The 24,448-nt window shown below is 44.5% G+C and overlaps 1 protein-coding gene and 1 long non-coding RNA gene across 3 annotated transcripts; one reads left to right on the plus strand and one right to left on the minus strand.

Annotated features, from left to right (window-relative positions):
* Positions 1-4,221: 4,221 nt before the first annotated feature.
* LOC138819681 (uncharacterized) lies at positions 4,222-6,454 on the plus strand. The gene is made up of 3 exons (XR_011369571.1): positions 4,222-4,415; positions 5,790-5,883; positions 6,316-6,454. It is a non-coding gene; the product is annotated as an uncharacterized lncRNA (long non-coding RNA).
* Positions 4,519-23,800, minus strand: LOC138819680 (flavin-containing monooxygenase 3-like). 2 transcript variants are annotated; one of them, XM_070011173.1, is made up of 9 exons: positions 23,660-23,800; positions 22,167-22,303; positions 15,774-15,962; positions 15,163-15,325; positions 14,448-14,590; positions 11,676-11,875; positions 9,102-9,457; positions 6,261-6,333; positions 4,519-5,550 (listed from the first exon to the last, which is right to left on the minus strand). In XM_070011173.1, the coding sequence occupies exons 2-9, from the start codon at positions 22,296-22,298 to the stop codon at positions 5,208-5,210; spliced, it is 1,599 nt and encodes a 532-aa protein (XP_069867274.1). In that variant the 5' UTR covers positions 22,299-22,303; positions 23,660-23,800; the 3' UTR covers positions 4,519-5,207. The 2 variants fall into 2 exon arrangements, with proteins under 2 accessions (XP_069867274.1, XP_069867276.1); XM_070011175.1 differs by having other exon boundaries at positions 22,167-22,362.
* Between the last annotated feature and the right edge of the window lie 648 nt (positions 23,801-24,448).

Consider the following 24,448-nt stretch of genomic DNA (forward strand, 5'->3'; position numbering starts at 1 on the left):
ACGTGCCCTGGTGGCTTGTCCCGTGCGTCCACGGAGCCTGTGGCACGGCTGCTCTGGGCGGAAATGGAAGGAGCGACAGTGCGATAAACACAGTGCTTATCAGACATGCTGGGACCACAGAGGCGTTGGTGAGGGCTGCAGTTCTCATCTTTGGAGAATTCTCATTCTCTCGTTTGGACCCAAGGGAGTCTTAGGGGATCTATAACCGCAGCCAGAGACCTGGATGTATGAAGACTTCCATCTCCGTGGGCTTCAGTCGGTCCCATCTCCTCACCCACTCCCCCTGCAGAGGCCCTCCCTCCCCTTGGCCTGTGCCTAGGAGTTCTGCCTTCGACAAGCGGGGAGGAAGAAGAAGCAGGGAAGAAGATGCAGCCTTTGCTGACGTTCGGTGGTTCACTGGAGACAAGAGTCTTAAGACCTTTCGTGCCCTGGCTGGCTGCAAATTGTGATCCCCAGATCTCAGCCTCCTGAGTAGTTAGGACTACAGGCATGAGCCACCTTCCCAGCCCACACTTCACTTGATGAAGCTATGCAGCTGCAAAGTCTGCAGAGGTCCAGTACATTATGGTCTGGGCAACAGTGGTGTATGGAGCGAATGTGTGTGTAAGTGTTTGTGTTGGTACAGCCCATTAGATAGAAGCTTTAGTTCAGTTCCTCCTCTGAGAAGGCACTCTGTTGTGTTCAGGAGTCCTGATATACCTTTAGTTCTCCTAAAACAGAATAAATAAAAGCGGGTACTCACTGAAGTGAATTGTGCTGAGAACTGTTGACCTACAATATTTTCAGTGAGAGCCACCCAATATTGGAGAGGCTGCAAGGCCCAGGAAATACTCCTCAAAGGTCTTACATTCATATACATATTTTTACATGATTTCCAAACAAGACCATGTATGTATTCACATGTTCCCAATGAAAGGCAAGAAGGAAGATGTCCATCTTAGAAGTTTCAATAGGGAGCTCTTTCTACCCCTAGAGGGTTATGAGCTACTACTCTTTAATAACACAGTGAGCTTATGAATCTATGCAATACAGAAATGTTATCTTTGGTTGCGAAATTTTTGTTTGTCTTACATGAATATTTTAATTAGTTATGTTTTCTTACATTTCTTCATTAAAGTACATTTGCAGAAAATGGAAGACCCACCTCAAGCCTCTCTTGACCTCTGAAAGGTCTCTGCTATACAGACCTACTTGAAAGGAATATTCTAGGTTAGTAAGTGGCTGATTGTAATACTCTATAGGTTACTGGTAATTTCTGAAAGTATGGGCAACTGAGGACACTGAGGATGGATTTTAAATTATTATCTCCATTTTTAAGTTGATTCATGACAATGCATGTTTACGAGGTACAGTGTGACTCACTGATACTTTCAGGGCATGTGAATGCCCTGAAACGCACTTTCTGTTTGCCCTAGCCAGACTTGAACTGGTATCCTATAGATTTCAGCCTCCGGAGTAGTTAAGATCAGAGGCATGAATCTTTGTGCCTGGATAAGAATAGAAATGGTCATTCAGGTATTAACTACCTAAAAAGGATGTAAATGTAAGCACGTATTTGTTCATCTCTAGCCTCACCTCCTAGGCTGTAAATTCTGTGGCGGTAGAGAAAGTGTCTGTCATACAGCACAGAGGCCAGTGCATAGAGTTTAATATGCATGTTGCATGCTTGAATAAAAATAGACCTACTATCATTACTTTTAAAGTACATATTTTGGCCACCAGAGATTCTGACTTGGCAATAATAATAGAAAACCCAGCCACTCAGAGGGCAGAGGGCAGAGAGCAGAGGCCAGTACTGCAGGGCTGTGGGGGACAGAGAGGACATTACTTCATTTCTTGTTAAAGAGACTTGAGTGGCTTCCAACACTTTGTTATTCCCAGGCACTACAGAGCAAGCCAAATGAATGGAAAAAGAATTATTCCCTTGAAAAGCTATTATTAAACACCAACAAAGGGCTCTCTTTTTATTCAGATAGCTACAAATTAATTTTTATAGAAAAAAGTGCTTAGTTCCACATGGATTTGCAAACAAAGAAAAACTTCTTGAGGTCTGAACATTGCCCAAGTGTACAAGGCCAGCGGTAGGAGCGTCCCCTTGTAATTAAGTGTGTTTGAACACGTGCTTTTGTAGTAAATCCCCAGGCTGAAAGATGGCCTGGCCGCCTGGATTCTTGCCACGTTCCTGCCAAGGCCCTCTGGCGGCCTGTGCCACCAGCCGGCCCCCCGTAAGTTGAGCATCCTGACTCCGCCGATTAGTTATGTGCTGGCTATTCTCGGGTTTGAACTCCAGATCTTGTGCTTGCCAGGCAGAGGCTTTACTTTCTGAGCCCGGCCCACACAGTCCTTTCTGTGGTTGTTACTTTTGGATATGTCTCTTGTTGCTGGCAGTCTGGACTGCCCTCTCCTAGTTGTACTATTGCATAGCTACTCTGTGCCACGGCTGTTTGGCTTATGAGTTTGATCTGGGATCCTTCCAATTTTCTGCCTGGCCTGGCCTCCTTGTGTCGTCCTCCTGACTAGCCGGGAATTATGGGCATGAGCCCCAGTACCTGGCTCCAGCGGCCTCACTTTGACCCCTGCCTTTTGGCTTTTCTTCCCCTCTTAGAAAGTCTGACTCCTGCTCCCTTTAGTCCGGCAGGGAGATCTGGTCAGTGGATGACTTGTGACTTTCTAGTGCCTAGCTAATTACTTTCAGCAATCAAGTAAAATTCTATGTCTTTGTGGGGTTTGCTTTGAGCACGTGTGTGCACACGCGTGCACACACACACACACACAAACCAGAAATTTAGTCTCTTACTTTGAAATATGTAGTGTATTACCATTGACTATAGTCACTGTTGTACAATAGATCTCCAAACCTGCAATGTCTTACCTTTGATGATCAGTTTCCGATTCCTGTTCTGCTCCCATGACGCCATCTTCCTCTTTTTCTGGTCTCTGCGCTCAGCTCTTAGGTTCTATGTGTGAGTGTGACCACTTGGTGTTTGTCCTTCTGCACTGTCTCATTTTGCTTTTCCTCATGTCCTCCGTATTTATCCATGTGGTAACAATCACAATATTCCATCCTTTTAAACAAGGAATGCTATGTCCGCATATACCTCACATTTCTTTATTCATCCATCTACCGATGCCTGTACAGGTTGTTTTCAAATCCTGGCTGTAGTAAAAAATGCGGAGGTAAACGCATTGGCGGAGTGATTTTAATTTGTTTGGATCTATACCCAGAAGTGGGAATTCTACTTTGGGAGTTTTGATGAACCTTCATACTCATTTCCATAATTGATATTCTCAAAACAATTGGCAACAGTTCTTTTCACCTCTCTAACCCTTGGTATTTGTCATCATTTCAATAGAACTCATCCTAACACACGTGAGGTGCTATTTTGTGGGTTTTACTTGCATTTCCTTAATGATTAGTGGTGTTGAGAGTTTCTTCATTGATCACTTATCTATAGTTTACTTTCCTGCCTTCCTTCCCTCCCTCTCTTTCTCCTTCCCTATCTCTCTTAGTACATAGCCACGGGTGGTCTTAAGTTCACGGGCCTCCTGTCTCAGCCTCTCGGTGCAGGATTATGGACACTTCAGGCTCATTCCTTCAGTCTCTTGGAGGCAACAGTATGGTTGGATCTTAATTTTTTTTTGACAGTCCAGGGGTTTGAACTCAGGGCCTGGGCACTGTCCCTGAGCTTCTTTTGCTGAAGGCTAGCACTCTACCACTTGAGCCACAGTACCACGTCTGGCTTTTTCTGTGTATGTGGTGCTGAAGATTCGAACCCAGGGCTTCATGCATGCTAGGCAAGCACTCTACCACTGAGCCACCTGCCCAGCCCCAAGATCTCCATGTTTTTAAACCCACCAATCCTCTGCATCTTAATCTATGTGTATCCAAAGTAACCATTGATAGATGGTTTGCTCCTGCCACTTATTTTTTTAATTTTCAGATTGTCCTATGGGGTCCATGCTCTTTTTTTCCCCCTTTGTTGTCTTCTTTGGTGGTTAGAGTTGTTTCTGTTGTGGGATGCTTTTAGTCCTTTTTTATAATACATAAAATTGTGATAGATCTTTTTATGGCTACTATGAATAAATACCTCATACTTGTCTTGCGCACCTCACCTTCCGATTCCGCCTTTCTACACGCCAAACAATCTACTGCTTCTAGAATGCTTTTGTTCTCCCAGTAACGCACCCCCTGCAGAGCGGGGAGTGAGACGGGGACAGCCTCCGTGGCCCGGAGCTGCCTGACATCCTTCCAACTTGCCCAGCCATCCTGCCTTCCTTTTTTCCTTCCCTCAGAATGAAGGCACTGCCGTGTGGGCAGAGACGAGACTGAGTGTGAGGCTTGGGTTGGTGAAGGGTGTGCTTGGATCGGTAGTTGTCTTGGGAGGAGCAGATTCACTTCTGGGAAGATAGTTATGGTAAGATTCAGCCAACACTGTTGGCTGGGGAGGCTGGCAGTCTCTTTTATCTGCTCTATACATTTAAAATCATAACTGTCAAACTTTTAATAAGAAAAGATAACAAGGGAAAAGTTTGGATTTATTCTGTTTCCTCAGAAGTTCAATTTACAGTGTAATATTAAATTCTGGGCACAATTTTAGCTACTATTGAAGTTTTAAAATGTCTTTCTATCCAACTCAAAGGCCATTGTTAATGCTGATGTGTTTCCTTTGCTGAGACACGTTAGTGATTTTTGTTTCCTTGTTGAGAGTTTAGGGAAAGTGCATGTTTTCAGAGCTGGCCAGGTCGGACGGTCTCTAGGTGAGGGAGTAGGAGGTACTGCCGGAACATGCCTTGTAAGGGAAATCTCCAGTAGCCGAACTCGCTCGCAGAGGTCTTGAGAATATCATATTGTAAATATTCTGCCTACTGCCTACTTTATTTAGCCTTGAAGTGCATACTTCAAGCAGTGTTTAAAGGAGAAAAGACATCATGTCCAAATGTTTCAGGAGATGATTTAAGTGAGACATAAAGAACACAATTCTGATTATGAAGTGTTAGTGGGACCTAAAGAGAATGATTAATGATGAGCTTAGATCATGTGACTCTTGAGGAAGCTTCTTTAAAAGGCTAGAAACAACTCGGCTGCCCGGGTCAACATCTATGGTATATGAGCCAATGACCTTCATTAAGAAAGTAAGAGGTTTAAGTAGCAGCGTCCCTGCCTGGCTATGGACGGTAATTCCCAGAAGCCCCAGAGGGAATAACGCTCAGCTCAACACCAGAAAAAGAGCAACTAGCAGAACAGGGAGAGCCAGGAGCCCGAGCGGCCTTGCGAACAGGCAGGGCTTCCAGGGCCCTCGAACGGCCCGCGTGGCCGTGGGTTTCAGTGTCCGGTCCCACTGGGTCAGGATGGCGTGCCTGGCGCCCGGCCACTTCCCTGGGCCCACCAGCCGAAACTGGTAGGGGCTGCAAGGGCCAAAGAAGACTTCCAGGGCCAGCCTGGGATCTGTGAGAAACAGCCACGGAACGCTGGGCTTTGCCCCGACGAAGGCGGCCAGCTCGTCCATGTACGTGATGTAGTCTGTCTGTATGGTCTCGCCTTTGCCAAACCTGGAGGAGGGAGAGGACGCACACTGTGAGGTCACCGTTCGCTCAGGGCCCGGGACAGAGACCCACTTCTGCTCTGTCAGTGACATGGGTTCAAGGTCGACGGAGGGAGGAGAGTATTACTGCCTGCGAATCCTCTACTCTGAACTGTTATCAAAGAAAGCTCTTTGGATCTTATGTGGAATTTCCACCACATTTCAGGGAATTGATAGAACTTTTTTTTTTTTAATCTCTGTTAACAGATGGATAAATTGTCCCTTGCTCAAGTCATGGCCACTGAGCTCATCAGTGGGAGAGTAGAATCCAGTGTTCCGGATTTGTTGTGCGCTCACTGAGGCATGTTCACTACTGGCACTGTTTGAAGTCATGTTTGCATCTCAGGTTTCTGGGTAGAGAATAGAAAGTCTACCTTCACAGCTCCCCAACTCCTTTGCTGACTCGTCATCTCTGGGTCTCCTGTGATGTGTGTACTTGCAGGGGACACGGTGGGGTAAAGGTAATTCTGTAATCGAGACCCTAGTCCTTCTCTGTCCCCCGCATCGTGCACTCAACAGGACTTCACGCAGTATCAGGTGCGGATATTTCTTGATGGCTGGATGTGACTCCTAGCTGTCACCCTAATGCCTTTATTTGGCCCAATTTTACACAAAAATGGAGCCAACTTCTGATTTTTCTATGCTAATCCTAGACTTCTACCACAAGGGTAGTCTTACCATTTGAGTTTTTTCCCCATTTTCTCATTAATATCATCCATCATATCTTTCACAGAAGGCAAAGTACAAGTTCCTGAAAAAGAAGGATGGACGTGAGGACAGTTAATACATTTGCGATAGTAATATCCTCTCACGCTTCTTTCCTAATGAGCAATAGCAATATTTTCAACTTTCGTCACTATCGGAAAAATAAAATCTTGAGCAAATAAACAAGTGATTATTTGGAGACAGATATACAATTCTATTTTTAATCTTCTCAGAATTGATACTTGTCACAGTTATAAAAAAATGTTAGGTAAAATAACTTTGTACTGTGTTCTTAAAGCAGTTACCTGAAGTTTAGTATCCGTTTCGGGGATTCTATTCTACTCCATCATGTTTTAAAGACATTAATTTAATAAGTCATAACAAAATAAAAGGGAATTGGCAAGGTATTTTGAAGATTTGAGAGACGGTAAGAAAGAATTTTGCTTTGCCAGAGAAAGGAATTTCGAGAAGATAAGATGTAGGATTTATGAGCCTCGTGTTTGTCTATGGAGGGCCAATCATTCTTGGATGTGACGGAGACACATGAGGAGCCTCAAGATGGAAGAGACACTTTGAGGGTTGCTTCAGGATTTTAGGCTGATGTAGGTTTACAGAGATTTCTGAAACACAGACCCCAAAAACGTTTATGTGGCCAGAGATGCTTCAAACTTGTGATGATTTCTTTGGCATTCCCTTGGAGCCATTTTACGTGAGATTAGAACTTATAGCCAAGGTACGATTGCTCAAGTGACTTACATAATTCCCCGATTCCTGCAATCATTGGACAGCTTTTGTAGAGAAGGCCTAGTTCCAGATCCTGGAACCTATCTTTCCTTAGGCAGGAAAACAGTTTGAGAAGAAAAAGAATGTTGGCAATCGTCCACCAGCTGCTGCCATGCGCTGCTGTCTGTGATAGTTCCCCTTGGTCCTAGGACTCTGTTTTATTTTTACAAAGCTAGATTGTTTTGTTCTCTGTCCCATTTCTCCCAGGACTGCAGCTGCCTTGGACATTGATTAGTTATCAATTGCCTCGTTTCCTTTTCCAGAGCTGACAACACTTGTCCTCATGGACAGTGAGTGTCCCACCCTTTCATTCCAGTCTCCTTGGGCTCAAACCCTGGGGATCGGAACCCTGAGAGGGGTCCCCTGCTCCCCGCTTCCTGGCTGTGCCTCTCTGGCCAGCCTCCCCTCTGAGGTCTGCACATCTCTGCCTGGAGGAAGAAAAGGAGATTCAGGGAGACCACTATGTGCAGGACCATGCTGGTGCCCAGAACGTACACTGTCCGGGTCTGTGTTCCACCGTACAATGAGGAATCTTTAAAGCCCCAGCAAGTCAGAGTTGGAACTAGAAGCCTTAGACATGGCTTCCAAAGAGACCAAGCCTCTTCAGACTCTCTGATCCAGAAGGTTTATAACTTAAGGTTTAACTAAACTTTGTGCAATAAATTTAACATCTGTATTTTTTCTTTGATCCTGACCCTAGGTAGTCTTATGATCAATATCTGTCCGCAATTCACAGCTACACTGAAACGTCACAGTGAATCGGACTTCAGTGCCATTGCTGGAAGATGCTGTTTTTCTTGCCTCAGCCCAAGCAAATTTAGTGCTCCCTTTCCCTTTTCAGAATGTAAGAAGTCACTGTCTTGTATCTTATAGACTGACATGGACTATACCCAATACATTCCCATCCTGATTGTCCTTAGCTAATACATGGCAGGGAAGAAACATGTACCAGAAAAAAATCACAGAAAGCCTATTTTCAATGACTGTGGATATTGCAGTTGGCATCCAGTTGGCATCCTGGCTTGGCATTACTTTATCTTCTCAACTTTCAAACACTATAATTCTGCTCAGTTTTGTAATCACAATTTTACCAAGTTGTCTCACGTAGAAGATGGAAATGTCTGGTGCTTTGTAGTTCAAGGAATCATCTTGGACAGTTATCAGCACTAAGGAATTGTAAGTGGCAGAAAAGTGATAAAATCTCCCCTAATAATATCTCACTATTATATATGATAACCAGCATGACCTGCTATAAATTGCTTATAAAATATAACACCACCCTGCATCTTGCATATACATTTTCTAATTTGGGGAAGGGAAGGGAAATAACAAAATGCTGGACAAGGATACAGGTTGACCCGTTGTAACAATGAGACGTATAAGACACTATGTTGAAAACGAACTTTACAACTTTGGGGCTAGGGGAGGGGAGAGTCGGGAGGTGGGAGGGAAGGGATGGTAGAGGAAAACAAAGGAGGAGGTAACAATGCTCGATAGGAAATGGACTCATGACCTTACTCATGTAACTGTAACCCCTCTGAACAGCATCTTTACAATAACATACTAAAACATATATTAAAATTTAAAAAATAACAATATAACACCAAAGAATATAGAGTTATAGGTTCTCAAAACTGGATGGTTCTGTTTTTTCATAGTTACTGATTTTTAATATGTTTTTTACAGTTACATGATAGGGTGTTGAGTGCATTTCCTATCCAGCACCCTCCCCTCCTCTGGTTTTCTCCTGCCTTCCCTTGGGGCAGGGCGGGTGCAGCTGGATGGGGGGAGGGGCGGGTGCAGCTGGTTGGGCCTCTTGGGGGGAGGGGCGGGTGCAGCTGGATGGGGGGAGGGGCGGGTGCCGCTGGATGGGGGGAGGGGCGGGTGCAGCTGGATGGGGGGAGGGGCGGGTGCAGCTGGATGGGGGGAGGGGCGGGTGCCGCTGGATGGGCCTCTTGCAAGAGGACTGTTGCTTCACCCAGGCTCAGGCAGCCTCCTCACGAGCCCCCTGGGCCAGCGGCCTGTTCTCACCTTTGATTACTTGCGCTGCCCAGCGGGCCTGGAGGTCTGTGGTGGGGATGGCAGCCCCCAGAGACTGAACAAGGCCAATCACAGCCATCGTGGCCTTCTCTAGCTGGGGTGGGAAGATGCCTTTAAACAAGGTGATCTCATTGTTTCTGCTTTGGAGGATGGAATCGCCAAGAAAGGGGTAGGCGTTGCTGTAGCCTGTAGCAAAGATGACACCGTCGATGGCCTCAAACACGGTCCCGTCTTCAAATACAGCCGAGGTCTCCGTGAACTCCTTCACGTTGGGCTTCACAGACACAGTACCACACAGGATGCGGGCTGGGAGCTCATCATTGAACACGGGCTCTTTCCTCAGGGCTCTGTGTGGACGAGAGTGAGAATGATTACAACACTGTCTAATTGATATATACATATAATATATATATATATATATATATATATATGCAGATTATTAAGGAAGGAAAAAGCTACCAAGATGTTTCTCAGTGAGCCACAGAGAATCACCAATCAAACTGGAAACACAACTGATGCATGAGAACATGGTGAGCATCATTTGTCCTTTCTCTGTTTTCTCTAACTTCTCTCTCTCCTGTCATTGGGCTCCTTCCACATTTCATATAAACACCCATGCCTAGTCCCTTATGAAAGCCAAACTCAGGGAAAATCCTAACATAAGAATATCCTGTAGTTGAGTATTTTTTTTCTTTGCGCACTTTCACCTGTAAGCATCTAGATCCTCTGGACCTTACTTTTCTCATACTTAACCTGCTCATAGTGATATGATGAATTTTGCAGTCCCCAGACAATACTGAGTCCTTAAGAATGCTATCTGCTATTCTTGATAAACTATACTCCCGTAATATGCTAAACCTAAATAGGAGGAAGAAAGTGAGAGGCGGGCAGCTCGGTCTGGGCTCACGGAGGGGTGAAGTGTGTCTCCCTGCCTGTAACAGCACCCGCAGGTGACGGGAGGCGTACCCAGCAACTGCAGAAGGCCCCAAGGTTCTGGTCCTTCAAGTTACATCCAGAGTCTGTCCGCTTCTGCTTCTGAAAGTTTTATTTTTCTCGCTGAGTAGTTGTACAAAGGACTTGCCACTCACCGAAGTAGTATCTGAATCTGAATCTGATCATTCTCTCCCAGCCCTCCAGCCTCACCCCTTCCCTCAAGTTTTGTAGAATATTCCTCGAATTTGATACCGACATTTCCCCTCTCCCTCCTCTGCTGGCTGATTGCTACTGATCTGAGTCCAAACAACTCACCTCTGCCGTCCGGAATTTTGACAATACTTTTAAAAGTTAATGTTGCTGTTGTTTTAATTTCTACTCATTCCCTGGGTCCCTACACTCAAGGACGACATGGCGGCCACAGCAGCTTAGAGAGATCACCCATACCGCTTCCACGTCCGGGTGTCTGTGGCTTCTTACTGCTTCTAGAGTAGAAGCAAGGCTCCTGGCAACGTTCACCAGGCCCAGCACTGCCTAGCTGTTTTCCCGCCTCTGAGGTATCTGTTTTCCGCCTGCTGCTTGCCTCGGGTCTCTTTTCCAGAGAGAGAGCCCCTTGGCAGTCACACTAGCCGTGCCCTTGAAGAGAGGATGGCTTCCCTCAGTTCCCTGGAAACCCTTCCCCAGACGCCCCTCCTCCCCCCAGGCCTTTGCTCTGAGGACTGCTGAAAACTGTCCTGAGGATGACTTGCTGCCTTTCCTGCCTGTCTCCTCCCAGCACCCCCCCCCACACCCCTTAGACCTTCCGCCTTCTTCAGTAGTCTTTCCTGCTTAGATCATAGGTTCCATGGGGATGTCTGCTTGTTTCCTTATTGCTCTGCCTACAGGACCTAACATATAATGAGCAATGGAACTAATATTTGTTGAGTTAATGATTGCACTCAGAAGGAAAAAGTTGGGATCTTTATCTCATATCCTAGTCATTTCTTACAGAGTGGGCGTAGGGGGAGATAGAGGAGAAAGGGAAAAGGAAACTAAAGACACAGGCTTGTAGCAGTGGTGGTTCAGCACCAGGATGATGAGACTCTTGCTTTGCTTAATTCAACCTGGCAATGCATTAATGGGAGGGGGCAGAAAAATGCCCGAAGAACTAGGGGCTCTGGAATACACAGGTCTTGATTTGCTTTGAATGTAGCTTCTTTCTAGATGTGGGATTTTGGCAAAGTTACTAACTACATTGACCCTCAGTTTTCTCATCTCTAAAACAAGTGTTCGAATTGAGCCCTCTTCATAGTTGTGAGCAAAAAGTGAGGTCACAGTGTTCAGAGTCTTGGTAGACGCCGGACAGAGGCTGTGCGACCCATGACGTGCGTCAGACAGGTTTGCTACTGTTGCTCTGCGTCTAATTGCTGAGCTATTAGATAATATTCCACTCTGCTGAGGTGTTTTATGACTTTCCACCTGTGCAACTTGGGAGGACGTGCAGAAATCACCTCTAATATTTGTAGTTCTGTATCCTTTGATACAGGAGAGGCGATTACTACACAGAGACTTTGCTTTAGGATTGCACTCAAGCTAAGGTCGCTGACATGGAGATGAGCACCAGCAGGCTTAGCCTGTTGGGCTCTGCCTTACCCATTCAAAGGCATCAAGCCATAGTTCTCGTGTTTGTATCTTGCATTCATCTGTCTCATGTACCACCAGTCGGAGATGGCTGTTGGCAAGTTGTTCTTGAGGAAGGTTTGAAATCGCGTGATCGTCACCATGTCCCAAGGAAAGCCGTTGTCCCAGACGCGGCTCATCACCCATGATCCACTTCTGGAGCTGATGATGACCTTCAGAAACACCAATTCCACCGTGAAAGGGGTGACTGCTCACACTGGATGCCGGAAGAGGCTCCTCACACTCACCCCCTTCAGGAAGGGGCTGATCACCCCGGCTCTTGGGAGCGTTGCCATTGTGAGGTCCAGGGGAGAGGAGAGAAGAAGAAAGGAGAGAGGAAGGGTGGGTGAGTGCAGTCGTACGGCTCAGTGTACACAGGTGACAATGTTAGCACACACGCATGCGCGTGTGCATGGGGGTGGAGTCGGGCGGGTGGAGGAAAATGACAGAAGCGCTGGCACTGGTCAGGATGTGCTGTACTCACACAGTGGCAGTGCATCGAGACCCCTTAGCACAACTACATGAAAGGTTAGTTAAGACAAGACAAATGATTAAAGAGAAACGTCGTTTGGGTGGAAGAGCTGAGCATTTCTCAAAGCCTTGAGCCCTTTTCTGGGTGCTGCGGACCTCCCAGGCTCATACTCTTGCTCCACTCAGAATAATTCCAAAGAACGTTTTCAGTGTAAGGCTAAAGGACGCTTCCTTCTCCTCCTGTAGAGCATGGATGCCGACAGGATAGGGGACTGACCACTGACTCTAGTCATCTTCCTTTAGTGGTTATCTTACTATGGCTGTCTGCAAAGACTTGACTCTGATCTCCTTCAGTTCTCTAATAGCGTTTCCTCACTTCTAACACAGGAGGGAATCAGATCCTCATGCATCTCACTTGCATGAGGACTCAACGTGAATGTGGGCAACGCAGCTAACCCTGCCTAGCCTGGAGCATGTGTTCAATCAACGCCCATTCCCTTCCTCTCTGCTATAAGACATAGTTTTTCAGCATTTCTTTATGTTTTCTTTTTAAAAAAAACAAATTTAAATAGAATATATTTGTGTATAAGGGAAGCTAGCTAAATAAGAAAGGACTGCAGTGCCAATTAATTAACCTCAAAGTCTTAGACACTAGTCTTCTTGCTTCTAACAAGTTTTCATCGTATCCTTACTTGGTACAAGGAGTATTTACGTGATTTATCTTTCTTTATAGAGAATCCAAATTCTTTAGCCTGTTACCAAGGGCCTTACACAGATTTTGTAAGCTGACATCAATCTTTCTTTCCTGACTCTGATTTTGGAATCAGAAAAATATGAATCTCAGTTCTCTAACATTTCTCTGGCTCAAATGCTAACTCCCTGTCTGATTTTCAAGAAAACAGTTGGCATTTCAGTCCCTCGGTTATCACTTCTATAGAATGAACATAATAAAATGAATTGCTTTCTTCTCATCATCGAAGGAGCTTATTTATATTAAGGTAGTTGAGAAAAGTATTAATGCATTTTACAAATTGTTCTTATGAAGAATATGCACTTCAACTATGCAGTGCCGGTTCATACCTTCATGCTTTGCTGATACCGTTTTCCCTTCACAGACAACTTGGGCCCTTCCTCACCTTTATGATTTATAGTTACCTTTTAAAGACTGGCTCAGTTTCCCCTTTGTGAGGCTTGGGTCTATAATCATTTAGACATTTGGTGTCTGAATTGCTCTCATTTATTCTTTATTCCAATAATAGCTCAAATACTACTGTGATGCATTACCCTAACTCTTTCTTAACTAGATCTCACTACTTCCTGAGAGACTGGAGTTTCTTTGTGTGTCTCCCTATCGAGTATGATGTATTGACAGAGTAACAGGAATACCTTTTCCTATCGTGTGTCCTAGCATCTCCTTTGTTTCCATTGCACATAACATCACGGCATGAGGTTGGACATGCATTGGGGATGCCCAGGAGACCTGCTGAGGGTGAGCTGTGCATCAATGGGCGCAGCATCTGGAAACACGATTCCTAAAGTTTGACTTCTGAGCAGTCAACCTCTAAAGAATCTTCCAAAGCTCTAAAGGTCCTGCACTGCCTCTCTAGCCTTCTCAGCCTCTCTACATTTCTCAGCCTCTCTAGCCTTCTCAGCTACTCTGGCCTTCTCAGCCTCTCTACATCTCTCAGCTTCTCTTCATCTCTCAGCCTCTCTACATTTCTCAGCCTCTCTGGCCTTCTAAGTTCTCATCTCCTCACTCTCAACCCTACCGAGCTGCAACCGAAAAGCCCTCTTTTAGTTTTTGCAGACACTAGGCTTCTTACTTTAAGACCAGCTGCCTGGAGCCATCTCCTGATACTGTGCCTTTCTCAGCGTATGGTTTGCAGCCTACATACCAACCATCAGCTCCAATGTGAAAAGTAGAAAGACTTCTACTACCCACACGCTTTCAACAAATACTCATAGAATGGATGTCTGCACAAATGAGTTAGTATGTGGATTTACACATGACTGCTTAAGTCAAGTTTAAACGGGAACAAAGTAGGTTCCATTTTATCTGTCTGATGGGTGAGTAACCCGAGACTCAGAGCAACTGAAAACTTGCTGCTGGCTCTCAAAATCGAAACCATAACCTTTGAAGGTCCAGAGCAGACTGTTGGAAGACAACAGTCCCACGTAGTTACCTCGTCCCACCCCATCGCATGTGACACCTGGCCAATGCAAACACCCTTCTATTGCCTGAAGATTGTCTACTGGGGATGTGCGGTGCCGCACCTGCTCGGCGGTGTGGCTGAGTTCGGTGGCAATGTCACAGCCCGAGTTCCCCAGACCGATCACCAGGACTCGCTTCCCCCTCCACACGCCTGGCTCCTTGTAGTCCCTGCTGTGGATGCACTTGCCCTTAAAACGTTGCAGTCCTGAGAGAAAAGAAGGAAGGGCGTGCATTGGCTGGATTTCCATTAAGAAAGCCCACCACATTTCAGAGATGGGCTTGTGGCTGAGTCACATAAATAAGGAAATTAACACCTCAAATAGCTAACGTATGACAGAAATGTGTTTGAATTTACATGACATACTTTAAAAAAGACAGGGCCATGATTTGGTATGGTTTAAATACATTCTCAAAAGGATATGTTCTAGAAGCTTAGTTCCCAGTATGGATGGATGGATGGATGGATGGATGGATAGATAGATAGATAGATAGATAACTATATAGTTATAGATAACTATATAGTTATCTATCTATCTATCTATAGAGTTATATAGATATATCATGTAATCCCCCCTTTCCATCCATGCTGATACCCTGTCCGTTTTTTCTACAGCCAGGGTGCACTGAGAAAGGCAAGCTCCCCATAAGTGCAAGCCAAATAAATCTCTTTATAACATACCCAGCCTTGGTGTCTATTATAGTAACATGAAAGAGACTAATTCAGACATCATCAATATATGCATTCTTGTCAGACACCAGCCTAAGTTTAAGCCACACCTGGAAAGGACTCCTTTGGTAGGTTAGGGTACACGTGATGCCCAGAACAGATCATTACAGCATCAAAGACAGATGATTCTTTTTTGCCATCCTTTTCAGTGGTAACGTCCCATTGGCCAGTAATTGAGAAATCATCACGTTTACTTATTCTGGTTACAAATGTCTAAGAGAAATAAAGAAAGAAAACTGGGCTGATAGGTCCATTTGGCTTAAGAAAAAGAATTCATTAGTAAGGTACATTTTTACCTATTCATAATTACCTTTAAATAAATAAAAGCATTAACTTATACACTATAATATATTATAGCATATATAATTGTAAGTAATGATGTACATCATATGATATGATATATAATATGCTATAATATAATTATATGATATGCTATATATAGTGTATATTATAATTCTCTAAATCTTGGATTAGAGAAGCCACACTTAAAATGTGAGCAAATTATGTAACTGTAACTCCTCTGTACAGTATTTTTACAATAAAACCATATTAAAAATGTGAGCAAATAAGAATGGGACACTGGAAAGGAAGATTAGGAATAGTGGAACAGACACGATTCTCCTCACTGACATGCCAACTGCGTGTGTTGATGGCGTCTTACCTCAAATCGTATGTATTTCAGAAGGTTCTTCTCTCTGGCAAAGGTAGTGATATATTCCTGGAGCTTACTATTGTGCATGAAGTTGGGGAAGTCATCCGGATATGGGAAGTCAGGAAAACACATCATCTCTTTGGAGGAGTTGGTGAAGACTGATTGGTAAATGCTAGCTCTGCCCTCTTCTGCATGGTCCTGGGGTGAACAGGTTCAGATGGAAGAACTTGTGAATGAGGGCATCGTTTCTGCTCAGGACCAGTGCCAAGTGGTAAATGACTGAGTGGCTTTTATGCATACCAAAGACATACATCAATTAATTTCACTCAAACAATTGATGCTTATCTGCGTAGCTTGTCAAGGGAGTTTAGAATATAAAATAACATGCTTTTTTCCTGAGAGAAAACAATTTCTTTCTGTTTTTAGAGTATTGGAACTTGAGTGAGGGCCTCTTGATTATGCTCTACCAGTTGGCTTTTGATTCCAGTCCTTTTGTTTTTAGGTTGTTTTCAGATAGGGTCTCACATAGCTGGGATTATAGGTGTGCATTTCCATCCCTGGCCTAGTAAACCATTTCCTCATGTCCTTTTCAGAAATATGCCATTAGGACCCTTTAATCCCCCCCCCCACCTCAGACAGTTAAATATGTGAAGGATATGTCCTACAGCTCACCTTTGTGTGATTTCCATGTATCATTTCGGAAACATTTCTGGTCAATTTATAAACGCAAATAATGAGAGATGGTTGCCAGCTACTTCTAGGATTTGCAAATGTGTCAGTATTAAAACTTAATTTAAGCTTAAAATGAGGCTTAGGATTTCTGTCAGAACACGGATGAACAAACACAACAGTGATGCTCACTAGACACTGTATGGAAAATGAGCTGGGTGTCTTGTGTCTGGGGACGGGAGGGAAAGTCTGGGAGAGAGTGACGGAAGGGGAGACATGGAAAGGAAGCGTACTCATTACTCATGTAACTGTGACCCTCGGTGTGTCAACTCCACAATAAAAAAAGTCATATAACCAATTTGAACCAAGCACATTAAATTTTTAAGTATTGCCACCTTTTGGACATTTATGCAGATAACAAAATTACGACTTCCAGAAATGTAAAAATCCATGACTTGGTTATATATAGTAACTCCAGGAAGCTATGGAATGATGCTAATAAAATTGTACAGGAGATAGTAAGTGATCAGAAAAAAGAAAAAAGGGAAGGGAGCCGAGGGCTTTAAAAACATACACGTAGCTTCTCCTCTCAGAAAATTTGCTTTCGGTGATGAGGAACTTTGAATACTCTCCAAATAATCCGAAGGTTCAACCAAGTTTGGCCGTCACGGTGTGCAGCAAAAGAAACAGAAGAAGCTAATGAAGAAGCTAACGCGGTGCAGTTACTGTGCAGAAGCACATCTTTGGACAAGTCTGTTGAGGCTGTGAGCTCGTCAGTGCAGATGATGAGGAGAGGGCCAGGTTGGTGTGGACGCCTGTAATCTCCGAGGAAGGGAGGGTTCTTTGAGCCATAGAGCAAGCTCAAGGCCATCTCAACTATGAAGCAAGATTGTCTCAAAAAAACTTTTTTTTTCTTAACAAAAAAACTGGTGAAAAGACTAGAAGATATCGAATGGGCAGAAATCTCGTTGGGCAGGGATGACATTGTTCAGAGCTGTTAGGCACACACATGACGTGCCCGATTGAAACTCCTCTGTGCCACTATTTAAAGATATTAAAAATATAAAAAAAAGATTTCAGAGGAGAAACAAGCCATCTGGTTAGACGCACAATGAAGAAGATGAATGGTAATGCAGCTTTCTTGAATTGCCAAGATCCCTCCTGACAAGACCGCAAGTCTGGGTGAAGTGTCTTTCATAACCACCCCTCGGCCGCAATCCATTGACCTGCCTGGATCTCAGCCTGATGGCCATGGTGCAAGACCAGACCGCAGGCCCACCACTCCAAGAGCCTCATTTGGGTTTATGAAACTCCAAGCGGTCAGCACGCCCAGGATACAGAGTTTTCGTGCAGAATCAGGGTAGTTTCGTCATGGCAAAGCCCACTGTGGTTGCAGCTCGATCGTGACAAAGCAGTACCGGGGCATGAGCTTCTTGGTTTGTTTTAGAAAGCCATGGGAAACAGAACTCGACCACGCATCTTCAGTCTGTACACTTAAGAAGGGAGCTGAAGGCATTGGTAGCTTTTAGTGAGTTTAGGAAGTGTGGCAGGAATGCCATCGATACAGGAGGGAGGGGTGTGAAGGAACGAATTGGTACAGATGGAGCATCTCACTTTGGGAGCTCCACCATGACACAAGTGGGAAATTCCACAGCTGGCATCCCAGGCCGGGTCACCTGCAGCCACACTGTCACTACTGTATAAAGCTCCCCTCAGACTGCGAGGAAAACATAAACAAGCTTTATGCGTAGACTTGGATTTCATCGCCAAGATATCGCCTTATGTGACATAAATATTCCAAAATCTGAAAACCACTGGCCCTACCTACTGCACATAACACTCAACTTGTAGATAGAAAAATCCAGAGAAAGCAAAAAAAAAAAAAGATAGGCAGAAAGCCTTCGTTCATAAAATCTCATGCCCAAATCTGTCATTTACTGGTTCATTGTTTATGTTGCTGCTGAGAAAGGAAGACATCTGGTCTCCATCTTCCACCGCCTCAGAAAGCACTTTGATCTGTGAGCAAAGGCGGGAAACGTCCTTCTCTTTCAACCAGGGTTGAAGTAAGAACTAGATGGACACAAGGAAATCCTGTAGGAAATAGCTACAAAATATAAAGTAACTTCCCCCTAGTTTGTGACATGTCCAAACAAAGATCTCAGTGAGAGCTAACAGGAATGGAAAGAATGTAGAAACTAAAGGTCCTGGCAGTACATTATAAAGCAATGTACTCTTCTAACACATCACACAATGTGAATACTAAGTCCGTGACTGCACATCCCAGTTCTGTTTGAGAAACACTGCCCTTCCCAATGGTCGTTTGTGGACTATCGTCTCCCTCTTGCTGGAGACACGTTTAAGGACACTGGGAATAACCCAGTGTTAATTTCTTGTGGCTGCGGTGATAAGTTGCTTGGAATTGAGAGCCTAAGACCGGGAATGTGTTCTCCCTTGCCTATGGAAGCCAGGTGTTGGAACTCAGAACGACGCCCCGTCGAAGGCAGCCGCCAGGTTCATTCCCAGAGGCTCTGTGCGGAGAATCTGTTCCTTGCTTCTCTAGCTTCCGATGAATGTCAGCCTTTGCTTGGTTTTTGTTTTCTCTTTTGAGCCATTGAGATGTTGGTGTTCTTTGGCTTCTGGTTCCATCATCCACTTTGAGAGTCATAGCATGGCATCTTCAAATCCCTTTTGTTCTGATACAATCATCACATCATGTCCTCTTTTTACCCCTCTTTTAAATCTCCATCTGCTTCCTTCTTATAAAGGGATGTATTATGGACAAGCTGGCTAATCCAAGATAGTGTCTTCCTCTCAGGATTTTAAAGTAAATCACAGCTAAGGACATCTTTGGTTTCCTACAGGGTGGCTCATGCAGTTTCCGGGGCTTAGGGAGTGGTTAATGGATACACACATGCGTGTCTCCTGGGCAGAGTCCTCATTTTGCTTTTAGTTTTGTGTTTGTGTGCTGGTACTGGGACTTGAAATCAGGGTTTTGCACTCTCACAGATGACTCTCCACCACGTGAACCATGTCACCAGTCCAACATTCTGTTGGTTAATTGGCGATGGAGTCTTGAAGACTTTTCTGCTTGGGCTAGCTTTGAACCATGATCCTCTCATAGCTAGGATTACAGGTATGAGCCACCAGCCTCAGATGAGTCTGTATTATAAATATCCACTGTCAAATTGGCATCAGAAAACGATGAAGCTTGCAACTCTCACTAAGTATGCAGTGTTGTAAGACTGAGCCAATACCTGAAGGTTTCAATTAAATACTTTTTGGCAACATTTTATTGTACAAATCTTTGAGTTACTGTGGGGGTAGGTAGTCCGATACACATAGATAGCACACAGTGATCAGATCAAAATAGTGAAAATGTTCATCTTCTTAAACTTTTCAAAACCATTTAATTACTACATAATACATAATAATTGTACTTGTCTGGGGGTATAGAGTGATATTTCAAATTTCAGTACGTACCTACAAATCAAGATAATGAAGCCTCCCATCTCCTTCCCGTCACTTTGTGTTTGGAGACTTCCAGCTCCTCTTCTAGTTACTTATGAAATATATGTTGTTATTCTAGAACACTGGCACTTCTTCCTTCTGCTTAGTTGCATTTGAGTTCCTATTCTCTAACCTACTACCTACTCCTCTCCCAATCATCCACTTTCTGCTCTCTAGTAATTACTCTTACAGATCTTAAATACTCACGTGTGAGAGAGCGCATTCAGAATTTGTCTGTCTGTGTCTGTGTCTGGTTAACAGAATAGCCTCCAATACAATCCCATCTATGTTTGCTACAAATGATGGAATATTATTCTTTTTCAAGGTTCAATGATATTCCATTATGAATATATTTGTTGGCTATTTCAATTTCTCCTTTTAAGACACGTATTTTCATTAACCTTTTCTAACTGGGTATTTTTGGTTATTGAGTCTTTGAAGTTCCGAATACATTATGGATACGAATCCCTTAGTAGATGCGTAGTCTGCAGTTTTTATTTCCTGTTCTGTGAATTGTGGCTGCACTCTGTAGCTTTCCTCTGCGCAGCAGATTCATTTCACATAATCCCATCTTTGTGTTTTTTGTTTGTATTTCCCGAGCTTCGAAGTCCTAGGGACAAAAGCAACAACTCTGCGGCTCAGCCAGGAGCTTCCTCCCGCATAGTTGAGTATGCGCTTTTCCTGGGCAACACTAGACCCATTTATGGCTCCCTCCAGCCTCCAGCCTCCAGGGGTTTCCTGTGAGGCAGCTGTCACCGCAGGAGGCAGCAGGACTCGCCAGGTCTCAGAGGTTATAAAAGTCACCCGAGACAATGCCGGCACTTCTCTCCTGTGAGGAGGGGTCTTGCTGGCCCCTTTATTGTCAATACATCTTCTTTGTTCTTTGTACCTGGATGTCTACGTGGTTTTCTGGCAAAGTTTACTCTAACACTGCCTATGCTTGAAATATTTCCCCTGTATTTTCTTCTAGTAGTTTGAACTGGTCTTCTATTAGCAGCTCCAGGTCTTACATTTATGTCTTTGATCCGTTATAAATTTATTTTTGTACAGGGTGAAAGAGATAGGGGTCAAGTTCCATCTTCTGCATGTAAATATCCGGTTTTCTCATACCACTTACTCAAGAGGCAGTGTTTCTTTCAGAAACTTGCCAGGTGACTGTGAAAGAAACTGGGAATAGCTGCAAAAATAAAGCCAATCCCAGCGCTGGTGGCTATGCCTGTAATCCTAGCTACTCCTGAGGCCGAGGTCTGAAGACTATGATTCATACCCCAGGTTATTTTATCTCCAATTAACCACCAACAAGTCAAAAGTGGGGGTGTAGCTCAAGTGGTAGAGTGAAAAAGCAAAGGATAGCACCTTGTCCCTGAATTGAAGTTCTAGTAGTGGCAAACAAATAACAAAATCAAGCCAAAACAAACCTTGGGAATAAATTTAGTCAAGGACCCGTAGGGGCTACTACAGTGGGTATGATCCAACTTCCATCAAAGAGATCTGACTCCAAAAATAAAGAGGCCTCTTGTGTTCACAGATGGGAGGAATGAATGTTAATATGTTCACTCCAGCAATCCCCATTAAAACAACAGCATTCATTACAAAACCGGGAAGAAATTCTAAATTCATGTGGAAACACCAGGGACCCTTGAAGAGCCTCTGCAAAATGTAACAAAATCGATAAAGGTAGATGACTTTAAAATGTGCCACCAAGCTTGAGTAATCGAAGTTGGATGGTACTGCCACAAAAGTAGACAGACCAGATGGAAGAGAGTCCAGAGTCCAGAAATAACTCTGCGCGTTTGTCACCTGATGACAAAAATGCAGAATAAAATAAAATAAACCCGTAATACCACCACCACCACCAACAACAACAACACATCTGAAACTTCAAAGCCTTTGGTCTGAGTCAGCAAGAGGACCTTGTCAAAGTCACGACTTCGGAGTGACTCCTGTCCCTTTATTATAGGCAATGGCTCTGATCTGCGGCAGCTCTTGGCAATGATTCTTCAGAGGTGTACTTTGTTCACTGGGATTTTTTGAAGCCAGCCTGTGCCTGCATGCACATTTAACTTGCAGGGAGGTTGGTTTTCAACCAGCTCCTGATGTTCTACAGTGTGGATTTCAACTCAAGGAGGGGTCATGGCTGCCGGGCAGCAGGTGGGCGCCAGGCCCAGGGAGCCTGCTTTCCCGCTGCCCTCTCCCTCCCCGTGGGCCCCAGAGCTGCCTACTCACTGAGAACTTCCACAGGCCCCCGACGTCCGCGCTCCTCTCGAAGCAGGTGGGCTCCAGACCCTCCTCCACACAGCTCCTGATGGAGGCCAGGCCGCTGACGCCGGCTCCCACGATGGCCACCCGCTTGCCCATGTTGCCTGTGCAAAGGCCCAGAGAGCATTTCCAGCAGCAGTCTTGCCCACACTTTAATTTGAGACTGATTTTGGGTTAGAGAAGAGTGTCCCGTCGTACCCAAGGAAAAGAACATTAATTCAGTACTCAAATTACATGTTGCATGCTGCTGATACGTAAAGAGAATATTTTCTCCCCTCCCAAAAATGGACCATTTTGTTTTCACTTAGCCCTCTAAGAGATTCACAGGAGCCCTCTACCCTACCTCCCCACCCCGCACCGTGCATGTTTGAGCATACAAATGGAAATGTGTATACATAAAGAATGGCTCCTCCAGTCTCTTTGAGGACTGGCTTCAGAATGAAAATCTGAAGATGCTTAAGTTTCCCTTATGCCTTCTATTTGCATCTAATCCAAGCGCATCTACCTTTAATTTTTAAAAAGGTTTTTTGGTGGTACCAGAGTTTGAACTCTGTTCAAACTTGTTAGCTAAGCACTCCACCACTTGAACCGCGCCCTGGCCCTTTGTGTCTCGTTGTCTGTTTCTCACGTCGCGTCTTGTGTTTTGCTAGAGCTGGCCTGGAGCCGTGGTCCTCTTCCCCTCACTCCTGCCTCCCTGTGGCTCTAAGTGTGTGCCAGCACGACTGGCATGGTTTTTGAGATAGAGTTTCACTCACTTTTCCTGGACTGGCCTCAGACCGTGATCCTCTCATTTCTGCCTTCTGTGTAGGCCTGGTTCTCCTGTACTTTAAGTCGCCTCTAGATCACTTATAGTTCCTAATGGAATATAAATGCTATGTAAACAGTCATTCACTATATTATTTAGACAGTAAGGGCAAGAAAAATGTTGTGTGCATTCAGTGCAGATTGAACCTTTGGAGGCCGAATCGTATTTTCCATTCATGATTGATCCACAGATTCTGAGGGCTACCTCCACACACACACACACACACATCTCTATATATACTCTACCTGACATCATATTATGAATATTTCTATTTCAGTATGCCTGGTAGTCATTTCCTTTCTTTTGTTAATAGAAGTAAAACCATTGCCTTAAAGCAATTTTTCCCATTTCCTAGTATTTTCTTGGTCCTGAGACTGCTTTTAGCATCTACTACTACTACTCTATTTTTTTTTAAAGATAAAGTCACAAAGCAATGAAAGAAAGAGATTAAGAAGGGGAGACAAGAAGGGAAGGAGAGAGCAGCAGACAGAAAGAGGTACTTGTGTGCTGAGAATCATTGTCTATGAAAAGTTCCTAAATTACACGTTATTCCCATTCCAGCCACATTAATAGGAAAAACATCACATTCTCTTCTTACCATCCCACCTCCTCTTTCCTCTTAGCCTGCAAATGTCACTCTTGTTTGGAATCCTACCTTTTCTTCACCTTTCTTTATTCTGAGTGCCCAGGCTGAATCTTGAAGGAGGTTTGAAAGAAAAAGGTGCTCTACTGAGTCCACATTTGAAAGGATTATTGCAAAAAGGGAGGAGCTGTTCTTAAAGAGGTAGCCATTTCTTAGCCCTCTAAGGAGAGAGCACACCCCGGTAGGAGGTGGGGCTAAGGGCCAGACCTCACCTTCTCCCAGCTCCTCCTCTCCATTGGTCCCAATGAACACGGTCTGCTGTTACACTGGTCCACCCACTCCTGAGAGCCAGGCAGTGTCTGGAGGTGACACTGTGATTCTTCTCCATTATTCTACTGTGCTGTTTCAAAGCAGGAACAGGGACACTCATGGAGATGGCCACATCCAGATGCAGAGATGGTTTGCCATGACAGGGCTTGGTGGTCTGAATCAACACAGGGAACCATGACTCCCCCACCAGGAACAACCTCCCCCCCCCCCCGGCTTTAAAAGGGGCAAAGAAACCCAAGACCTTTCACAACCCCTCCCGCAGCTACTGTCACGAGACCGGCTGGGACACAGCCTTGCCCCGGTGACGGTGAACACTAAGGTCCTGTAGTCTTAAAGAAGGCAATGAAACATTTAAACAACTAAGTAGTATGGAGACAGCCAGAGTGTCCATCCATGATGAGTGGATAAGGAAAGTCTCCCTCACACACATCCACACACGCCTTAACCACGAAGAAGAACAGTCATGTCATTTGCAGGAAAATAGATGGAACTGGAGATCATCATGTCCAGTCACATAAAAAGAAACAAAAA

This window comes from Dipodomys merriami, unplaced genomic scaffold, assembly GCF_024711535.1.
Source record: "Dipodomys merriami isolate MVZ:Mamm:240054 unplaced genomic scaffold, mDipMer1.0.p SCAF_81, whole genome shotgun sequence".
Taxonomy (NCBI): domain Eukaryota; kingdom Metazoa; phylum Chordata; class Mammalia; order Rodentia; family Heteromyidae; genus Dipodomys; species Dipodomys merriami.